The following is a 21,807-nucleotide window of genomic DNA, read 5'->3' as shown; positions in this document are numbered from 1 at the left end:
CACTGGCACAGGTTGTGCAGAGAGGTGATGGGAGAAACCCAAGGTCAGGCTGGATGGGGCTCTGACACTTGATGGAGCTGTGGGTGTCCCTGTTCAGTGCAGGGGCATGGGACCAGATGGCCTTTAAGAGTCCCTTCCACCTCAAACCATTCTATGATTCTGTATTTGGTCAGTTCTCAAGAGATGAAGTCGAGAGCTGCGTGCGATCCTGCTGGCTGTTCCTTTCCAGCGCTGGAGACAAAGGTGAAACCGAAAGCTGGACTTCAAACTGCCCAACCCACTGTTTGCAGAATGCAAAGTCTCGCTCAGCTGGAGGGCTAATCAGATGAGTGGGAAGGGCTGAGCAACAGCCCAGCCCAGGTGAGGCTCTTCCCACACTGGGGGCAGAGTCGAGGTCCAGGTGTGTGTGTTCAGGCTCACTGGGCAGCAGAAGGGTGGCGAATGGGTGATGCCGATGCTGGGCGGTGGGGCCATGGATGTGGTGAGTATAGAGTTGCTCCCTTTGCCCCTTCCACAGCAGTGGGTGAGCCACAAGGAGTGCTTGCTGCTCTGTTTCCCACCGTTAATGTGTAGAGTTCCGGCTTGTGCCTCCGTCATCAGATTAGGTGGGTGTTCCCAATGCTGTGTCTCCTTTCTGTGAGACCGCGCAGGGATGTTTTCCTTCCCCAAAGAAGGGTGCCGAGGGGCTCCTGGTGCTGCTTTTAGTTTTCCAGTTGTGCTCTGAGATGAGCTACAGTTGCTTCATCTTAGTGTAGTGGAATGTAGAGGTAGGTTATAATTTTTGCAATTGTTCAGAAGCCAGGGAGTTAATGAACAGTCAGTGCCTGCAGCGTGGGCATGGCTCCAGGTGTGTGGGCAGAAGGCAGTGCTGGTTATACACTGATTCATGGGAGCACTCCTAGTGATGGAGACAGGGGGGATGAAGGTAGCATGGGGGCAAGTAGCCTTCCTCTTTGCTGCCTCACATCTCACAGGGTCCCTCTCCCTGGGTCTGTTGTTTTTATGAAAGGAGAAAACCCAGAGCTCTTTTGGTCAGTCCTTGTGTCAGCGCAGAGCTTCAACTTCTGCTCCTTCAGAAAAATGTCCTTATTGAAACCCTAAGCTGGGCTTTATTCTGCTTCCTAGAATGATATTAATGCTAGAAGATTGTTTTATTTATAGGGAGAAAATATGGAAAGTTTAGCTGTCCCCTGACTCTGTAATGCTCAGTGCTTTCCGGCCAGGAAAAGTTTGTTTCCTTTTTGTTCTCTCCCTCTCTCAACTTGCATGCTCCTTTGCCAAGTGTGTTATTATTCCTGGTGAATTATTTGGCCAGATGTAGCAGTAATGCATACTGTGAGCCCTCTAATTTATTATCAGATTCTCCTCGCTTTGCCCGCTTCTCTCATCCAAACTGTACAACTCCTCCCAGGGCTGGAAAGCACTCTGCAGAGACCTAGAAAACTCACTGCACCTCAGCTATGTGCAGAAATTGGGGATTGTAGGATCATGGAATGGCTTGGGTTGGAAGGGATCTCAGAGGTCATCCAGCCCCAACCACCCTGCTGTGGCTTGGTTGTCACATCAGATTAGGCTGCCCGTGGTCTCATCCAGACTGGCTTTGGGCACCTTCAGGGATGGGGCACCCATAGGAATGCTGTAGGATGCATCAAGAAGTGATAGCTCTCCCTTAAACTAGCTGTTACGTGGAGGAAAGAGGAATAACATGTTGATAGAGGAAGGGGAACCTTGTCGCAATGAGTGCCTGGCCAAAAATCCCATTTTACAAGTTCTGTTGCTCACAGTGCTGGGCACAGGCACGTGGGTACTTTTTCCTTTCTGTTTTCTCTGTCTCCAAGGGCACGAGTGTGGAACTACATGTTACAGGAACAAAAGAAAACTGGTGAGGGGAGGTAAACAGCGCTGAACTCTTCAACTGTGGCTCGAGCACGTGCAGAAGCTCAGTGCTATTGCATTAGGGCAACACGCCGCTTTATTTCCTGTCTGGAGTTGCACGTGGGGTTTGTTTTAAACCCTCTTCATCCTCCCTGAGCCTCTGAAAGCTCCCATTCCCCTTGGGCTCGCTGCTGTGTTATGTCTGAGCAGCTCACGCAGCATCGCGTTGCTGACTGCTAATATGAAATATAATTGGAGCAATTCAGCCCGCTCCCCCCCCCCCCCCCCCCCCCCAAGGGCTGGCTCTTTACATCATGCACTGCCCTGTGAAAGTAATAAAGTTAGTGAAAGGGGTCATTCAAGAGAAATTGTCAGTGTTTAATAAATCGCGCAATTAAATGCAATAAAACCTCAGTATTCTATTCATCTGTTCTGCCTTAACACTTAAGGCTGGGGCTTTTTTCAGAATAACGAAGTTCTGTCCTAGATAATTTTTTCCAATTTCCTCATTGGACAGGCCCTCACGAAGCCCTGCAGTCCTCCGTGCTGAACTGAGCTGCTGGAGTAGTGCACCTAATGTAATCATGGCATATAAAAAGTTATAGAGCAGTTCAAGGGCTTAAGTAGCTCATAAATTGTTCTTCATATTTTCTCCTTAGTTCAGTTTGTGGCTGAGTTTAAGCCACAGAATTGCAGGCAAAACCCACGGACTCCTTCCTGTAGAATGGGACAGCTGAAAGGAGGTTGTAGAGAGGTGGGGGTCTGCCTTTGCTCCTAGGTAACAGTGATAGGAAGAGTGGTGATGGCCTCAAGTTGCATGAGAGGTGGTTCAGGGTGAATCACAGGAAAAATGTATTCTCTAAAAGAGCACAGGCTGCCCAGAGTGGTGGTGGGGTCACCGTCACTGGGGGTATTCAAGAAACATGGGGATGTGGCACTGAGAGAGACAGTCAATGGGCATGGCGGTGCGGGTTGGGTTTGGGGATTTTGGGGGTCTTTTCCAGCATCAGTGGTTCTATGTTTGGGAAGAAGGGTGGGAGAAAATGCCCGTTACAGGCCATTTCAAAAGGTAGTGTCGCTGGTTAGTTACCTTATTTCAAAATCATGTATGGCTGTGGAATTGGTGACTGTTTGAGAGAAGAATTGAGTGCCTTACCCTATGCTCACCACTGTGAGCAGAATACGTAGCCTCTTTTTCTCTGAAACAATCACACAAATTGCCTGTTGCTACTCTATAAGTGTCTGCTTTGTACTTTCCTGTCTTTCCCTGCCCAGGAAGGTGTGACTGATTTCAGAGCCCTCCGAGCCAAATTTCAGCACGACTCCAGCCTTGCCACCAAGCCAGTGCAGCCCTGCCAGAAGCCCTGCCCCAGGTTGGAGTCCAGAGGTGATGGCATGCCCAACAGTAAGGCAGATGTGTTGGTACCCAGACCCCACAGTGAACCTCCCTGTCCTGCATCCCAGCCCTCTGCCATTGCCCAGAGGGCCAAGATGGGCCACGCAGATCCAAAGGAGCACAATGAAGAGCACAAAGGAAATATCTTGGTGAAAGGGCTGAGCTCTCCCAAAAGCAGTTCTCCAAAGTATCCAGTGTCCTATTGCACCGAGCAGCAAGCATCAGTCCAAGCTGGCCCTGAGGATGCTCCGCTCCTGAACTCTTTCCACCATGCACTACGGATGTGGCAGAACACTTTATCTGGTGGTGAGAAAGCAAGTACTGAACTGCCAGCCCTGCGGCCAATGAACCTCTATGTGCAGCCCAGACCAGGGCAGAGGGTGCTGTGTGCTCCTGCCACATCGAACAGCAGCAAGGTGCCTCCAGTTAGCAGCTATCCTACACCAGCCCCACCTGCCCAGGGGCTGGCTGCTGCCCAGGCAGCCCAGGGAGATGGCAAAGCTGCTGGGAGCTCTGCAGCAACTACATTGCAACCTCAATGCCAGAAAGGTAAAGTTAGCTATAATTTTTATATATTATATGTGTGTGCATATATATACAGACACATATAAGCATATGCAGGTGATCAGAAACTCCACAGGTGGAACTGAAGGCTAGTAGAAGTTGGAACCCTCAAAGCACATGCTGAACTAGCCCATGGGAATGCTCCTGTTCTTCTCTGAGGTCCCAGAGATAAGGGAGGGTTCCTGGACTCTCCTGTTTTTGTTTTTTTTCAAAACCTTGCACTAAGAAATTGTTCAAATTCTGAGAGTAGAATGAAGGCTGAGAAAAGGGAGCATCTGTACAATCATAGAGTTGTTAAGGTTGGAGAAGAACTCTAAGCACAAGGCCCAACCTGTCCCCACCGTGCCCATTGACCTTGTCCCTCACTGCTGCATCTCCATGGCTCTTGAACACCTCCACAGATGGTGACTTCACCAATTCTCCAGGTTGAATCTGTAAAAATCTGCAGAAGTGGCCGTTTATCTTTGCTCTTACACTGCAGTAGAATGGTAGGAGCCCTGTTGTGTAATGTGAGTGTGACCTTGGGATGAAGCAGTGATGGTGAGAGGCGTTTATGCAACAGCTAGCAGCACTGCAAGGAGGGGTAATTACTGCCTGTGTTTTTTCTCTGGAGCAGAGTCAAAGCCTCCCCACAGTCAGCTGGGAACAGGGACGCAACTGGACAGCCCAGGCAGAAAACTACCCAAGATAAGACCTCTTCCTTCAGCTGCATCCCTGGGTCCTGCTCCTCGGAAGCCCTTGAGACCCCCGAAGGTTGATCTCAGCTCTTTCCGAAGCATGGTACCTTCAGTTCACAGACAAAATGAAACAAGTAAGAGATAACATAGAATCACGAAGGTTGGAAAAGACCTCTCAGATCACCAAGACTAAACCTAACCCACCGCACCGTGTCCACTCTGTCCCCCAGTGCCACATCCCCACAGTTCTTGAACACTTCCAGGGATGGTGACCTTGCCACTCCTTAGGCAACCTACGCCCATGCATCACTGCTCTTTAGAGAAGAAATTTTTTCCTATTATGCAACCTGAACCTCCTCTGATGCAGCTTGAGGCTATTTCCAGTCATCCTATTGCTGTTACCTGAAAGCAGAAGCTGATCTCCACCTTGCTACAACTTCCTTTCAGGGACTCATAGGGAGCCATAAGGTCTTTTTCTATTATTTTCAGCTGAGCGGGGGAAAATAAATTAAAATATGTGGTTTATTGATGTCTATTAGGCAAGTGGAAATATGAGGCTGTTATTCATTTCTCATATCTTCCTCAGACATGAAAGAGAGCCCATCAGTTGCAATGAAACGGGTTTTTGCCCCTGATTTGGGGAAAGGATCTAGTGTTCTGTGCTGGCTGGCTCACTCCATGCAGCTCTCCCCCACCTGCAACTCCAACGTGCTGTGAACACCTTGTAGCTAGCCGTCACACTGCAGCACACTGATCTTATCACCCCATCTCAGTGCAAAATGCCTGCAAACAGCTGTGGGAAGGCACAATAAAATCAGTAGAAACCGGTCTGCTAATCCCCTTCTTGTGTTTTTAAATACAACTGAGGGCAACATCATTAAGTGTTCCAACAACAAGTGATGCGAAGCTTCAGTTTCCCATAATAAAACCCTATTGATGTAGGGTAATGGAATATTTTGGCCTGCTTATTAAGCAACTGAGTGCTGTTTCTTTATAGATAGAGGCTTAATCATAGCCAGATCTTCAGGCACAAATTTGCTGAATTCAAAGGGAGCTGTGTTTCTATGATGGGCTCAGCTAAAACGTCACTGGCTTTCCTGTGGCTGTGCTCACTGATCTGTGCTGAGCTTAGTAAAAATTAAAGGAAAAGAAAGAGGTTCTCACTGCAACTCTTTTCTAATGTACCTACCTTTTCTAAATGTGTAAACAGCACGGAGGAAAGTAGTTATTTCAGTGCCATCATTTGCATGCCCTATTGATATTGCTCAGTTATTGATCTCTGGAAGACCTGAAGCTGTTGCCTGGAAACGTGAAATAATGCCATTAGCACAGCCACATCCCCTGGCAATCCCATTTCATGCCTGTCCCTGTGTGCTGCCTCGAGGAAAGGCCTCTCTGTTTCTGCACGAGAGCAGTGTTGCCTCCGAGCACTAATCCTCCTTGTGTTTGTGTGCAGCTGCTGAGGAAGAGGATTACCTGATTCCCGAAAGGTGAGTGTATGGTGAGCATCCCCATCCCCTGGTGCTGCTGCAGTTTGCATTATGGCTCTGACTTATCATAGGGTGCTCCTGGTTCTGTCCCAAAAGAAGCTCTGGTTCATAGGGAGGTATTCATGTTCCCATCGAATGCATGAATATACCGTGAAAATGAGAAATGGAGTGGCTGAACCGGAGCAATAAGTGCCAGATTCTTCAAACACCTTTGGTGTTTTCAGAACAAGGGGAAATGGCTTTAAGTTGAAGGAGTGAAGATTTAGGTTGGATGTCAAAGGGAACTTCTTTATTATGGGAGTAGTGAAGTTCTGGAACAGGCTACCCAGAAAGGTTGTGGATGCCCCATCCCTGGAGGTGTTCAAGGCCAGGTTGGATGGAGCCATGGGCAACCTGGTCTCAAATGTGGAGGTTGGTGGCCCTGCCTATAGGGAGAGAGGGGGGGTTGGAGCTTCGTGATCCTTGATGTCCTTTCCAACCCAGGCCGTTCTGTGTTTCCCAAGCAATGAGCTATTGTGGCTAACAGCACATGAAGTTGTGCTCTTCAATTAGGGCATGTCCCCACCAGCCCTGACCTAGGTTGAGACTAACTTTCAGTCTTTGCTTCTCAAGGGAGATCTGGTCAAAAAATAACCAGCCCTCTAGCTGTCATGCACCACAAGGAAGCTGTCCCAGTAATACATTACATCAAGATTAGCTATCTTGCTTGGGTACTTGTGATACGGTCTTTACAATAGGTCGCTTGTTAAATATTAACCAGGTACGTGGTTTAATCGCGTAGCAGCAAAATAATGGGAACAATTCTCATCCCTGAAGCCCAGAAGTGAGAGCCTCACCTGTAATAAAATCCCACTGAGACTCTGGTGCTGCCTCCTGGGCCAGCTGGTCCCAGGCTCCTTTCCCACGTTTGGGGATAAACACTGCTGTCAGCAATGCCAGGCAGGGACCCACCAGCCCACTCAATGCAGCCCAGCTGTATTATGGATCTGGTGGAGGGCCAGGGTACCTATAAACATTGGTCTGGTCTTCAGCCAAGCTGCTGGGGAACTATTCTGCCCCAGGGCTGGGGTATTTATCTTTGCACCCATTCTAGAATGGTGCTAATTTGAATTGCCACAAGAGGAAAGAGGGAAAAAGGAAACTGAAGGGACGTGGGCTGGGGAGACAATGTTGAGTCTGTGTGGTGTATGCCATACTGGCATGCAGTCTGTCATTGGCTTTGGACAAGGATCTTTTATTTACTCTCTGATATTTGTTTTGTTTCCTGCCTAAGCAAGAAACATCCTGCTGAACAACGCAACTGGGTTGCTATTTATTTTGAAGTAGCTGCAAGAGGTTTGAAAGATGCGGCACTCAGATTTCCTTGGGCTTTTTCTTCCCCTTCAACCTGAGGGATCGCTGTCGACAGAAGACCATAATCCCAATGCAAAGTCCCCTGATGTGTTTTGAGCCCTATAACTACACCCCGTATTCATCAAGGAGAAGCAGTGCAGGGTCACAGGGAGGCTCAGCTGAGCCTTGCATTGATGCAGGTCTCCCTTCCCTCTGAGGAATTCCTGATTTCACTTTGCTGTTTTGTGGGCTCAGTATCAAAGCGCTTGAAGTTCTCGTCCTTAAGATGAATAAATTTTTTTAGACTACCGAAAGGGCCAGGAAAAAAAAAAAGAAACACCAACCCTGTTCTCTCTTTTATCTTGTCCTCTCAGCACTCAATGTGAAGAGCAGCATAATTACGAGAAAACCGTGATGTACCTGAATCAGTCTGAGGACACCACAACCTTGTGTGTCATTGAAGGTACTCTGCAGTACAAGACTTTTAAAGGAATTACATGCTGTCTGGGCCACAGCCTTAAAAAGGGGAATAACATAGCTGCTTCGGCTTGGAAAAGCAGTTGAATGTTGGTTGGGGTGAGGAAAAAATGACTCCCTTGGCTTGCGGACAGAGGGACTGGGGTACTGATCAAAAATAAATTTGGATTTTGGTTATGAGATGATTCTAGTATGGTAAAATTGCCATGAGGAGAATTAGTGAGATATTGCCTACGGGGAAGAGAAAGTAGAGAAGATAGTGAAGCAGACCTCAATTTTTTCTTGGGAATGGGTATTTTTACCATAAGGATCACTTCCATCTCCACCACTACTTTCTCCCAGTATAATAATCTCTATCAGGATTGCCACTGTTCTATCTTCCACTTTTTAAAAAAATCTTCTGCTTTTGGAGGTTGTTAGCTTTTGCCCTGTTCATTGTTTTAATCTACCATTAGAATGGCAGAAAAGCAGCCTCCTTGGGGAAACTCACCGTAGCCCTTTTGGGTTTGCCTCGAGGGCTATGAAAACTGTGGCCAGCCAAAATTATTGCTTGCAATCCTCTGAACATAAGCCAAAGCTAAATAGCAAACTCAGGGACCGTGGTTGGAGGGACCTTGAGAATCTATGCCTGGATGCTGAGCATGGAATAAATCTGGGGTTTGCAACGTGATGTGCAGTCAATTAAAAACTAATACCTGTTCACAATTATCTTTTTTAGTACCTAAGGTAGAACCTCAAGAACACAAGGTGAGTCTCTACACAGCCTGTTTTGGCATTCTAGGCTTGAGTATATTGTATGTACCTTCCTCAAAACTTTTGCTATTTGTATTTCCTTTATGCTGAGTGTTTCTGTATGTGTGCTGTCTGTGAAGACTCTCAAAGAATAAATAAGAAATTGCAGAGGGGACATGAAGATTAATGAGGTTTCCAAACACAGCTGGGGAGAGAGTCAGTCCCCTTGACTTCCTCTGCAAATGTGTCAGGAAGTGGTAAAGTCATCTGGACCTTGGTGGCAGACCAAGTAATTGTCAAGCACTGATATCAAGATCATAAATTTTGAGGGCAAAATCCACTGAATTTGCTCTGGAAGCTCCTGCCAAAGGCGAGCTGGTGCTGGTAATCCCTCTGTGAAGGCATAAAAGCAATGTTGAGCTTCCTGATCATGGAAGTGCACTTTGAGCTTTGGCTCATAAGTGAGGGCAACGTCTGTGGGGACAACCATATGGACTCTGGTCCTCTGCTGCATGGATGGCTTACTGCAAACTGCAGCTTGACTCTTCTCATGTTACCCTAGCTACAAAACCAGTGGTAGCGGAGGTGTCCTGCAGGATGATGCATTGCACAGGGCAGGAATTGTCTCCAGGGAAGCCCTGTGTGGCTGCACAGCTCACAGTGAGGAACTGGGCAGAGAGAGCATTACCTCATGCAGGAAGATGATTGGGTGTTGGTTCTGGTTCTGCTGAAAGGGGAAAAAACTGCTCTTTGGAAAATGTCAAACTCCACTTTCAAATGCTGACATGCAAAGCAATCAATTTGTCTAGGAAGCAGCACAGGCTTCCAAATTCACTTATCTATGCATGATTTGCAGAGAGGTTCTGTGGCTCATCTGTAGCCTTGTTTTACGGAAGGTTGGAAAATCTTTATTTTCAAGTAGTAAAAACCTCTCCCTCCTCTTCTGTAAGCTCTCCAACCTGTAATTGCTTTCGGCCTCATCCCTTGCACCACTGCACTATTTCCATGCAGTTTGTCAGTATGTATATCCTCTGTCTTGTAGAGTAGAGGAAACATCCTTGCCTGATGGCTGTTCCAAATGTAAAAGCTTTATGAGCTTTCTGAAGAAATATTTCTTTAAATAGTAAATGACAGTTTAGGTACCATGTAGAAGCTTGACTTGCCACAAAAAGCACAGGGGCTGAAGACTTTCCTCTTCTTTATTCTAGAAACAGAAGAATTTTCTCTTTGGTGAATCCAGGTAATTTCCTTTTCTTTCTCCTAAACTGCTTCTAACCCACAACTAATCCAGGTTGAAGTTGGGATATTGTAACACCTGGGAAACAGATTGAAGTTTCAATACAATTTAGTGACCAGGAAAAGGATAAATTATCATGTCCTTTGGTGTCAGCACTCAAGACTTCTTAGCTTGTTTTCATTCTAAAACGTATCTGGAGGAAGCTGAGTCTCTTTCCTCTGGCAAAAAAATAAAAAAATCATATTGTCTTTTCATACTGAAACCTGAACTTTAAGAAGGGAGAGGTATGGAGCTCTCAGAATGGGAAACACAGTTCTAGCTCTGAAGCTGTAAGGCAAGGTCCACACCAAATGTCACCCTGCCAGTGACCTATTTCAGACTCCTTGTGGTGTTAATTATTGACACTGGTTGAAGGCTGCATCGCTGGTGGGACTTGAAGAAGCATGGGATAAAAGGGGGTTTTCCCATTTCAGTGGGAATCATTAAGATGCTGTGGGGAGAAAGATATCACGTTCTGGTTCTCTTAATATGTGTTCTCTAAATCACATGTAGCACAGCAGGAGGCAAGTCTTGAGAGCCAGGTATCACTGTGGGCACATGGATCTAGCTTGTCCGTTGGTGCTATGAGAGAACAGCCATCTCAGCTTGTCTCTTCTTACAAGAGTGATTGCTATTACCCTGAATAACCAGTGGCCAAATCCAAACCTAAGATTGGGATCTGCCCTGATGGTACCAATGGTGTTTATGGGCACCTACATCACTAAAGGGAAAATGAGCTGCCTACAGTGACATGGTCATTAAGCAATCTGTGTGGCAGTGACTTCACTTAATGTCTCTGTTCTGACATCTCTCCCATTTCTGAAATTTGCAGTCCCAGAAGAGCTATAATAGAGGATGAGAAAGAAGGAAAAACAAGTCTTGAAAGAGAGAAACAGGAAGTGAAGAAGGTATTCAATATATCATATTCTTGAGAACATATTATGTCCTCACATTTTCTCCTTTTACCCTCTTTTGTTGATGAAGCAATTGAAATATTTGATTCTTTAACTACTTGGTTTTTTTTTTTGTTTGTTTGTTTTTTTTTTAATCTCTTCCTTTGTTTGCCCATTACTCAACCAGAACTGCCTAAAAAGCATGTAATGCTGCCAGGAGTCACATATGGCTATTGAAAATCCCTCGTGGAAAGGGGGTGTGAAACCCTTCTAAGTCCACAGAAGGATATCTTATTTGCTTATACGTATGTTGTATTAACATATATCAGAAAACTGTATCTGAATACTCAATCAACTGAATCAGATGTCTGATCTCAGCCAGGTGGAAATGAATACATAATTCTCAGTGACCAAGCCAGGGAAGATGACAGAGGTGGGATGAAGGCGTTGCATATGAGGCAGGATGTGACCAGTACCCCCCAAAGGCTGGCAAAAGACAGAGCAAAACCCTGTGAGTATCTCGTTTGGCTGTCGTGTGTTTCTTCAATGTTCAGTCCCATCTGTTGCCCAAATGTCTCCTCCATATGGGAAAAAATGTTAAAATTGAATGCAACTCTTGAACCAATTTAGTTAAACCAGGGCAAAAGGTTGCATGTGCATTTGTATTCTGGTCTGAATCATTTATTTTGGTTTTGCAAATAGCTTCCTAAGTTGGTTAACCATCTGCATAACTCAAATTGAGGTGTTTGTTTTCCTAACAGATTACCCTTATCCAAGGGAGCTGAAATCCACCTCCTCTGCTTCTCATAATTTATTGAGTCTCAGAAGAGCATTTGGCTGAGGCTTGTGGTGGAAGCACATGTGAGCACGTGGAGAGCCTGGCGTCTCCTCCTGTCCCTCATTAGGATGGAGTATGGTTGTGGTTCCAGTGAGTCTTCTTTTACAGTTATGGCATCTGACCTCAGTCTTCTCCTGTCAAGATGCTCTGAGGTTGGTGCACAGCTCTAGATGCTGAGCTGCACTGTCCAAGCCAGCCATGATTGTAAATGCTATTCCATAGCTTCGGGTAGAAGTGCATGGGCTGTATTCAGCAGTGGTCAGGCAGTGGAATGGGCAGCCCAGAGAGGTGGTGGAGTCACTGACCTTGGAGGTGTTCAAGGAACGTTTGGATGTTGTGTTCAGGAATATGGTTTAGTGAGAGCTATTGGTGATGGGTGGATGGTTGGACTGGATGATCTTGCAGGTCTTTTCCAACCTTGGTGTTTCTGTGATTCTGCTAAGACTTGACTGCCCCTGCAAGATGTTAATGTGAAAGAAAGGTTTGCTATGCTGGGCAATGTGGACAGAGCAGAGGTGTGTTGGAGAAGGTGCAAATTGGCTGTGGTTGTTATTGGTGTGGTTCTGGGGATTTATTTCATTTTTATTTTAAACTGCTTCACAGTAATTTGGTTGGGGTCTGTTTCTGTAAGCAGTGTTGCTGGTTGGTTGACCTTGGATGGCTGGAAGCAGTTTCTGATGGGCAGTTTTTAAGAAGTGTTAATGGTGGGCCTCCTGCTATTGCTCCACCAGAAGCTGGCTCTGGGAACTTGTTTCCTCTCCCTTTATCCTTCTCACCTTCAAGGAGAATTGCTCTCTTAGTGGCTTGTTTGGCAGAAATTTCTGTGATTCACTAGAGCATTCTGTGGTGTTGCACGTTTCTGGTGAGACCTACTGTGTGCCCTTGTGTTCATCTAGAAACTGTATCTGCTATTATGTTTGTGGCTGCATTTCTACATTATTCTAACTCATTTAAATACATCAAAGATTTATTATTGCCACTGAAAAAGTCCTTGAGGAATAAATCTTACCTAACCTCATGAGTTGCATGAGTTGCTTTGTTTCCATGGAATATCTCCTGGTGGAAGACTTTTCTGGGAGACTCTCCCTCCTCTTGTCCTTCCCAGCATATCTACAGGTATATTCTCAATGGATTGGCCCATTATTTGTCTCAGCATTGCTACCAACCATGCTAAGCTCTCCTACAATAATTTCTGCAAACATCCATTAATTCTCTCCTGGGATATTTTCAGCTGAGGAGCAACCTTCTCAAAGCTGCCATAACTGAGAATACTGATGGATATTTTATATTTCTTTAATATACTGCAAAACTTTTATCTTCAAGTTTTAAAATGTTAAATTTTTCTGAAGTCTTTTAAAGTTCTTCTGAAAGTAGTCCTGAGCAGTGGCTTTTGTGGGCTCCTAGAATGGAAAGTATACCTGAAAGCTCTCATTTACTGTGGCATCGCCTGTCAACCTTAACAGTTGCCCATGACCTGAGAGAAGTTGCACAGAAAAGCTCCTAAAGCAGAGGTCCTTTCTCATTTGCAGTGTACTATGGTGCTCCTGAACCAACCGAAGACAGACCAACCTCAAGACCAAACCATCATCAGCTCCTGCTGACCCCAGAGGATGTGTACGATGACGTTGAGGGACTTCAAGACAGACTGTGAGTATGGATCAACTCTTCACTAAAGCTGAAATGAAATGTCTTTTATAAATTGTGCTGCCATAAATACCCATGTAATACTTCTTTCTTGCCTTCAAGCAGCCGTGCTTCAGATGCCTCAAGTCCATCTGCTTCAGACAGCAGTAAGTGTAGCGCACGGGGCTGCTTTTAATTTGGATGGTGCCTGGGAGATGACGTGAATACCTCCATCTAACTTTCAACATCCATGATGTCTCCTTCTGGCCTGATAGCTTTGAATTCCCATTTAAACCAGTGGGGAGCAATGTTTGTATCTAGTGTGGAATTCATGTGAGCAACTTTGAAGCCTCTGTATGGGTAATATGTAAAGGCCTGGATGCATTTTACCCAGCAAAACTCACCTCATTGCTACCAAGTGTGACTTGTGATAATGGTCTGCCTTGGTTTTAAATTTCAGGAAGCAACTATGAGGAAACATATGAAGATGTTGAAACTGGGAGTGATAATCCAGCAAAAGAGAAGTAAGTTGCAGTTTACTAGCCTGAATTTCAAACTTGATCTTGAATGCCAGGTACTGGCTGGAAGCCTTATTTTCCTAATGCAACTGCAAGGAGTTGCTGTATGGGTGGATTTATTTCTCTTCTCTCCCTCTTTTCCCTTTGGCTGACATTTAGGAAACAACAGTTACCAAATTTATGTCCCTAAGCAGCAAGGCCTTCCTATGAGAGCCTGTAACGCTCTCCATCCAGTGGAACAATTCCTCTTCTAGAGCCCTACTTGCATGAAATACGCAGGGCAATCTGACCCTCCTCTTGCATAAAAAGGTTGTTCAGCTGTAACTGAAAAATGGCATCTCCTCACATGCCAAAATGCTCAAGAGACAAACAGAGGCATTGTCCTTGTAGAAGGGACAACAAATATTTTGGATCACAGACGATTGGAAAGCTGAAAGGAGCCCAGGTTGTGAGCTAATGCCTGCAGCTGGTATGTTCTATGTTACATGCAACCTGCTCCTTTTTACAGGGCTTCTTGTGATATTTGCTTCCAGAAGATGTGTTATAAAAGCAATGAGTTTAGCAGCCTCCAGTTTATATGTTGCCAGGGTTTCCTTAGTGGATTAAGAGGTGAAACTTGAAGTTAGTTGTGTTTTCACTTATTTGCTCTGTGAGGTTCCCTACCCTTGCAGATTTCCTGCGTCCCTTTGAACGAAATAGAGACAGCCTCTGGGAATGGCACATGGGCTGCTGATGCTGCACACAATTACTGTGAGTGCATCTGGTGGCTGTGTTCTAAGGAGTAGCGTGGGAGGAATAATAAGGTGTTTCTGTACATCTGCTTCTCCCCTATGAATGTGGGACTCGTACTGGTGTGCATCTGGATTCGAATCTAGTGTGCGCCAGAGAAGGGGGGGGAAAACTATAGGAAACTTGAAACCCTGAAGGTGATGGGGCAGTTATTAAAAGGTGACAGCATCACTTCTCCACAGATGATAATTCTTGGGGAAATGGAGGAGCAATGCATCTTGCTTGAGCTTGCAAAGGAATTTTACAAGAGAGCTGGGGCTGGGACCAAGTTCACAGAGTTCAGAACTCAGTATCTGAACCCCCCAAACCACTCTTAATGAAATTTTTACATACATATAAAATGTTTTTAATAGTACTTGTGCGTGGATAATGACCCCATGTGAGGATCTTGGTTCTGTGTTGCTCTTTCCATTGAAAATCACTACAGAATTTGCAACTTCTCGCAAGCTTGAGAGAGAAATGCGTGCGGTGGAATGTCTGCATGAAGGGTGTAGGAAAGAAATATGTGATGAGGAGGGACATAGAACAACATTCTAGATGTCCTCCTTTAATGTGAGCTGTGGTTGGCCAGGAATTTTTTCTCCTTTTCACTGTGAATTTTTTAACTCCAAATACATTTGGGTCAGAAAAGGACAGGAACAGACTTCACCTCTTCTGTATTTCAGCTCCTGTTATCATTGAAAAATTTGAAGCCAAAGAAAAGATTTGATCTTGGACATTATAATTGATCACCTTTTCCTTCATCTTTATCCATCCCGTTGGAGCCATTGTTCATCCTCATTATGCTGTTAGGCTTAAAATGTATTGCTGGAGGAGGTTCTGAGCTTCAAGTTCTCAAGGGATATGAGTGTTGCAGTTCACATACTTCAGAGCCTCTTTAATTAAAAATCTTTTCTATTTTGGACAGAGCAGAAAAACAAAAGAGATTTGGAAAGCTGTTTAAGATAGAAAAATTGAAACTGAAAAATACCAGGTTCAAGGAAAACTTAAGGTAAGCAGGCTTTGGTTGCTCAGCCTTTTCCCCCCTCTAAATCTGAGCCATTGTATCTGCAGTAATTTGAGAGCAGGAATAAGGAGCACAGCTTTACCTGTGAAACGTCACTCAAACTGCTTCTGTCAACTCATGGGGATGTGTTTTGTCAGATGTGACCAATGGTCCATCTATGTGGCTTCCTTTATGTCAGAAACCTGCAGAAGCTGGTCTGACAGCAGCATCCCCTGGCACAGCTTCACAACTTAAGATCCTCACGTCTCTCTTTTGACAAATACTGTTGGTGTCAGGGACCCCGTGCATCCAGAAGCGTTCTGCATTGCTTCAGCAGCAAGCATGGTGTGCCACCAGTGTGTCAGTACTCATGGCATTCTGGGCAATGCTGATGTGAAAGCTGGTTTCTAACAGCCTCTTCCTCTATCTTCAGGTTGTTTTCCATGTCGGCACCAAATTTAGGTAAGCAGCATACATGTCTGGCACTTGGGAATGTGTGTGTGGGGGGGAAATGGTGAGTTGCACAGTGGAGAAGATTTTATGCATTGTGGCTCTCTGAAAATAACGCGTCAGTGTTCATCTGAAGGCTTAATATGGGATTGCACTGCAATTAAGAGTGGTTTTTGTTGTTGGTTTTGTTGTGGTTTTTTTTTTTCTTCTTTTCTGGAAGGTCCTTCAGATTTTAATATATCCTGTGAGGCAACATGCAAAGCAGTCCTTGTTGAGCAAGAGCAGCTTTCTGCAAAGTTTCAGTGCTTCCCAGGCAGTAACTGCCCATTGAAGGGACTATCATGCCTTCTGTAAATGGGGTGGGCATACCAACTGTCCCATGCACAAGCCTGGGGATGGCGATAGAGTGAACATCCCACATCCCTGGGGTGGGAACTCTGGGATAGTGCAGCTGGGGCTTTGAAAACCCAAGCACCTTGCCTTGTGCTGGAGTCGTGGCCTGTCTTTGGAGCTGTGGGGTCTTCCTTTTGCATTGCCTTTACCCTCTTGAGTTGAGTGACTTGCAGCACCCTCAGTTCTCTTCTGCAATAAATAACTTTGAGTCCTGGATCCAGAATTACCTTCCCAATAACGTTTTCTGCTGCCTTTGGGTGCCAGCAGATGTCTCCCAGGAGGACATGGTGTACGACGATGCTGAGACCGAGCAAAAAGACCCCAGGTGAGGAGGGCTTCTACCAGCACTGGCCAAGGAGATGAGTTTTCTGGGGACCCTACAGTGCTGTGAGGGTCAGGAGCAGGTCAGGACACTCTCCTGTGGAGACAGTCCAGATGCACTCTGCTTGTGTGTTTAATTTGGCAAGAAACATCCCCCCCAAATGCTTCTTTGACATTACATAGTGCCAGAGATGTGAAAAGGAGTGAGCTGCTCACTGCCACACGGCAAAGTTGGGATCGTTTTTCTAAGGAAGGAAAAGCCCAGCTCCCAGTGCTGATAATCAGCGAAGTCCTGGCGAGCTCCTTGTCAGAAAAATTGCTGTTAATGGAAACAGCATGTCTCGTGCCTGGCTGCCAGATGATGGAGGAGGCAGCGTGTGCCTCTACAAAGCGAGCTCATGTTTGCGTCTGGGTGGGAGCTGGGAGGAGGCAGGGAAAAATCATGGCTTTGTACAGCCTGAGTTTGGGGAGGGGATGCGTCCTGCTTGCAAAACCTGAATTAGTGCAGTGCTTTTCCCTCCCTCCTCTCAGAGAGAAGGATGACAAGTGCAAAACGTGGATGCCAAAATTCCTGATGGCAAAAGAAGTGAAGGACCGACGGAGAAGCAGTGACGGCGTGGAAAGGTCTTTATGGGTGTTATATGTTTCTCCCATGTTTAATGCTGTACTGAATCGTGCTGCGTTTCTCTGAAGCCATTTGCAGGAGCCGGATGCCTTTGCTTAAGCAAACATTTAGTATTTGGCTGCTGCTCCAAGGCCCTTTTAGGAAACTTCATGAAGTATCCTGAATTCAGAATAAGCTCTTGGATCTGAGCTGTATGCAAGTGAGGGGTGCCTTGTGGGTCTTATGCTGGAGCTGTACCTGTTCTTCCCACTTAGCTGAGACAATAGGGTGTAATTGCTGTGCATTGGGCTGCTTTGTTGGTGTGCTCAGTTCCATTCCCCTTCCATTTTTCCCTTGATCAAATATTCAATCTTCAATCACGATCAACTGTTGCCATTTTGGCAAGACCCTTCATTTTAGAAGACCCCCCCACAGTCTGCATGTCCCCTTGCCCTTAATTTAAAGTATTGAATTCTTTTCAATTTTATTTTTCCCAGCCAGAATTACCACATTGCCTCTTGTTGTACCATTTGGGCCTGAAAACAAGCAAAACCAAGACTTTTTGTTACTGGTGCTGCAAAGACTCTCGTAGGAAGCAGGCAATTTCATTTCCCTTTTAGATCAGATAAATATGCACTGCAGCTGAGGCTTTTTTTGTGACCCGGTCCCTGGGACTTCAAACACATAGAAGTCAGTGATATATTTTCTGGGTTCTTACCACAGAGTTCCTGTGTGGGGCTGCTGAAACACTGCTTGTTGTGTAGCATAGGGCTGTGTGTATGATTGTACAGAGCACCAGGAAGCTGATGCGATTTCATCAGCTCCTTACAGAGCACAGGTTCTCTAGCCCGAGTCTGCCAATGGCAAATCTCTTAACAGCTTAGAAATCCTTGATTTCAACTCTTGCTTCCTCTTCCTCTTAAAATTTAGAGCATGAAAGTTAGCCAACTCTGTCTTATTTACTGCAAGTTGCTTTTTCTCCCTCCCATCTTAGTTTTAAAATGAATGCCACAGCTGTAAATCTGTGTATAGATCAGAAAGAGTGGCATCTCCATCTCCATGGCATTTGCTCCCCTTCACATAGTTTTAAGAGCCAATTTTAATTTTACAGTGCCACATAAAATTCTGCTTTGGTTATATCCTGCTCCACGAGCTAAAAAAGCAACAGAAATAGGCAGGACTTTTGAACCCCTCTTCATAAATGGCTCACAGTAAAGGTTACCTGGGGACCCTTTGTGTCTGAGTATAAATAAAAACAGAACAAGATGAATTGTTGGGGGGCAAACTCAATTGTCTATGAAAACTCAACTCATTTGGAAACCTTGATGAAGTGTTTATTTGTTCTCATGCCATTTACAGGGAGCACGCTTGGTCCAAAAGCAGATACCAAATGGCTCAAGTTATGCTCACCAACACGTTTGAGTCACTTACTCGCCCCTTTATGAAAAACAGTGATATGAGTGGTGTGCTTTGCTCTCATAAGTGTTCATTGCAGAAAAGCCTGCAGCAAGGCTCCGGGTTGCATTTCTCACTGTTTCCCAATGCCAGGGATTATTTAAACAATGCTCAGAAGTGTGTGTTTCTCTCTCTTCTTGCAGAAGTATCTTTAAATTCAAGAAGAGCAATGCAGAAAAAAATAAGATGGAAAATGAAGAGAAGATATTTAGAGAAACATTTCTGGTACGTGTCTGTTTTTGCACACTTGCTGTGCCAGAGGAGGATGAAGGATTAAGAGAAGCATGGTGAAAATTTGTCTTTATTTACACTGGCAGAGATGTCCAACTAGCCTGCTGCATCATCTCCTCATCTAGGATCTCCATCAGCGATGTTGCCAGGCTTTTCATAGAACCATAGAATGGTTTGAGATGGAAAGGACCCTTACAGGCCACCTAGCCCAACTCCCCTACAGTGAACAGGGGCACCCTTGGCTCCATCAGGTGCTCAGAGCCCATCCAGCCTGGGCTTGAGTGTCTCCAGTGATGGGGCAGGCACCACCTCTCTGTGCAATGTGTTTCAGTGCCTCACTAGCCTTATTCTAAAAAACCTCTTCCTTATATCCTATCCTAAACCTGCCCTCTTTCCATTTGAAGCCTTTTCCCCTTGTTCTATCACAACAGACCCCTCTTTTGCCCCAAGCAAAGCCTCACAACCTCACCCTTTCACTGCCCTTAAAGACATCGCATGTCAGTGTGGAGTTACATCTGACCTTGTTCTCTGCCTACAGTATGACAAGGAGATCCGAGTCATCAACACAGCAACTGCTGCATGCTCCATCCCCAGCATGAGGAGAGCTGACCTCCCTCTCACAGCTGGAGAACAGCTGGATGTGATCGATGTCACCGAGGGCAGCGCAGTGATATGCCGCAATTCAGAGGGCAGATGTAAGTCTGTAGGAGCTCTCTGGCACAGGTAGTCAGTGTTCAATCTGGTTTTAAGGAGCAAATTGACTTGGTAAATAATATGACGTGCTTTGTGCTGAGCCACTGCTGCTATATTTGCTCAGGAATTTACTAATTTGCTTTTTTTCCCCCTTTTCTCAGATGGGTATGTCCTAGTGGAGTACTTGAACTTCAGGTAAACTTGGATTTTATTTATTGCAATGCGTTTTTTAAGGGCTCCTCCAACCTAAACCATTCGATGATTCTGATATTTTCTTCTTCTTCTATATACGGATATTTGAGATATAGAGGAATGGGATTTAAACTTCCGAAGCCAGGGGAACGCTGATGTAGACAGTATTAAATGTTAAATAAGTATTTCTTGGTTTAGTCTGTTATTACAGTTACATGGATTTGCAGTCATGACCTATATAGTTTGGAGATCTTTCACAGCCTTCAGATATGCCATATTAATTCATATCTGCTGCAAACACGATCCACTCCCTGTGCATCGCCTTGCCAAAACACACCCCTAAGCTCGCTGCTACAACAGCATTTCTTTGCATGCCCATGGCTGATTGCTACAAACGAACCTCTTATTGCCAAGGTGCCTGTTGGTATGAAATCTCTTTTTCTGACAGGCAGTACTGACGGCCCCGGAGCATCCCCAAAGTGCTGTTTCGAGCCTGGGAGAGCCCATGTTTGTCAATGTGGGGAGCTGATGCCTATGTAAATAAAGCTTTATTTTTTACACTTTCTCTGGTAAGCATGCAAGAGACACTTTCTTTCTTTCTTTCTTTCTTTTTTTTTTGGTCTATTTTGAACGTTTTCTCTGATTTTTCTCAACATCAGTTACTTCTAGGGTTACTCTCTTTCTACCTCCCTGTTTACCTCTGGAATGGCTACGAAATTTGCATGAGGGGTCTTATGCAGTTTAGTTGCTCCATGTCCATCTCTTAGTGTCCTTTTTTAAGTGCTGGAATTACATGGTTTCCAATCACACAACATTGAGTTCGCTTTCATCTTGAAAGTATTGGGGCAACAGGTATTTATTACATTCTTGATGTATGAAGTACATAAAATAGTGGAAAAGTTGGCTAGTTCCTTTCCAAAATAAAAAAAAAAAAAAGGGGGGGGGAAAGAAATTAAAAAGTAAATAAAGCCTTCAGTAGAAATGTGCTTTATTTTTGCAAGCTAACATAGGCATCCAGGCCGTGTGAAGGCTGCCTTCTGGCTTCCCCACTGCACAGCAGCAGGTATGCACCCAACAGTTGTCCCTGTGTTCGGAATGCTGAGTGCTTGTTTTCAGAAAAATGCTCCTAAAAGTAGGAGGAGAAATATAAACTGCCAATAGCTTCTCCTCGGTGTACCCAGTGAATGCCTTTTCAAAAGAAGAAAGGAAAAAAAAAAAATAAAGTGAACTCTGAGTTTGTTTTCCAGTAAGGTTTTTACGTGGCTTTTGGCAGAAAGGGACATGAACATAGTTGAGCTATGCAGCCCCTCCCCAGCCCCCTATCGGTGCGCTCATAAATAACCCTGAAAATGTAGGTGGCTTAATTAGAAATTATTAAATGTTCCAGGCTTAAGAAAACATGGCGAAATAAAAACGCTGTTTGCCGCATGGCCATTTCAAAGCTGGCATCGAAGGCATCAGAAAAACAGAGCAAATATTTAACATTTACTTTCAAGTCTATACAGGCATTCTTATTTATTTTACCATGTGGTTACTATTAAGTGTATTGGCCTCCATCCATCCTTGAGAGAGAAAAAAAAAAAAGAAATAAAACAACCCCCTTCAAACATGCACAGCTTTGCACACTTGCCAGCCTAAATATTTAGATTTCTCCAGGGGAGATGGAGAGCTGGGGGGCTGAGGGGTGTGCTTGGCCACGGAGCTGCTGGGGATGTGTGTCCTTCTTCCCCAACCTCCCAGGGCCCTGTCCTGATAGTAACCAAGTAGATGTTAGCTCCCTGGGGGGCTCTCCTCCATGATCATGTTTAGAGCTGATCCCCTTGGGAAAACTCCTGATTGCTTTTTCGCCCTCCTCTCCCCATCCAACGCTACCTCAGTAAATGATGCTGCATGTGCTGCAAGTCTCTTCCCTCGTGGTGAAGCACAAACATTTGCATTGGTGTTGGCTGCAGCCAGCAGTTTGCTTGTCACAAGGAAGCCTTGCAATGCACTCATGCTGTTTT

At 45.2% G+C, this 21,807-nt stretch overlaps 1 protein-coding gene across 2 annotated transcripts; it reads left to right on the top strand.

The window, feature by feature from the left end:
• Window positions 1-338: 338 nt before the first annotated feature.
• On the top strand, window positions 339-20,368 carry FYB2 (FYN binding protein 2). 2 transcript variants are annotated; one of them, XM_042873732.1, is made up of 20 exons: window positions 339-481; window positions 3,151-3,820; window positions 4,452-4,646; window positions 5,969-6,002; window positions 7,709-7,797; window positions 8,530-8,558; window positions 9,752-9,783; window positions 10,652-10,727; window positions 11,091-11,223; window positions 13,080-13,197; window positions 13,300-13,340; window positions 13,634-13,697; window positions 15,388-15,471; window positions 15,899-15,927; window positions 16,576-16,633; window positions 17,161-17,253; window positions 18,832-18,913; window positions 19,458-19,614; window positions 19,774-19,807; window positions 20,253-20,368. In XM_042873732.1, the coding sequence occupies exons 1-20, from the start codon at window positions 449-451 to the stop codon at window positions 20,260-20,262; spliced, it is 2,061 nt and encodes a 686-aa protein (XP_042729666.1). In that variant the 5' UTR covers window positions 339-448; the 3' UTR covers window positions 20,263-20,368. The 2 variants fall into 2 exon arrangements, with proteins under 2 accessions (XP_042729666.1, XP_042729665.1); XM_042873731.1 differs by having other exon boundaries at window positions 16,573-16,633.
• The last annotated feature ends 1,439 nt before the right edge of the window (window positions 20,369-21,807 follow it).

This window comes from Lagopus leucura, unplaced genomic scaffold (genome assembly GCF_019238085.1).
Source record: "Lagopus leucura isolate 7727_CA_CO unplaced genomic scaffold, USGS_WTPT01 Super-Scaffold_100009, whole genome shotgun sequence".
NCBI classification, from domain to species: Eukaryota; Metazoa; Chordata; class Aves; order Galliformes; family Phasianidae; genus Lagopus; species Lagopus leucura.
Note: the sequence above shows the minus strand (reverse complement) of the source record. Positions and strands in the feature narration are given on the sequence as shown.

Excerpts from the sequence above, each read along its gene's own strand:
- FYB2 (XM_042873731.1), top strand. The coding sequence starts at position 449 with ATGCCGATGCTGGGCGGTGGGGCCATGGATGTG. Across the intron at positions 7,798-8,529 it reads AACCTTGTGTGTCATTGAAG|TACCTAAGGTAGAACCTCAA; the intron begins GTACTCTGCAGT and ends TATCTTTTTTAG. Across the intron at positions 10,728-11,090 it reads AGAAACAGGAAGTGAAGAAG|CCAGGTGGAAATGAATACAT; the intron begins GTATTCAATATA and ends GTCTGATCTCAG.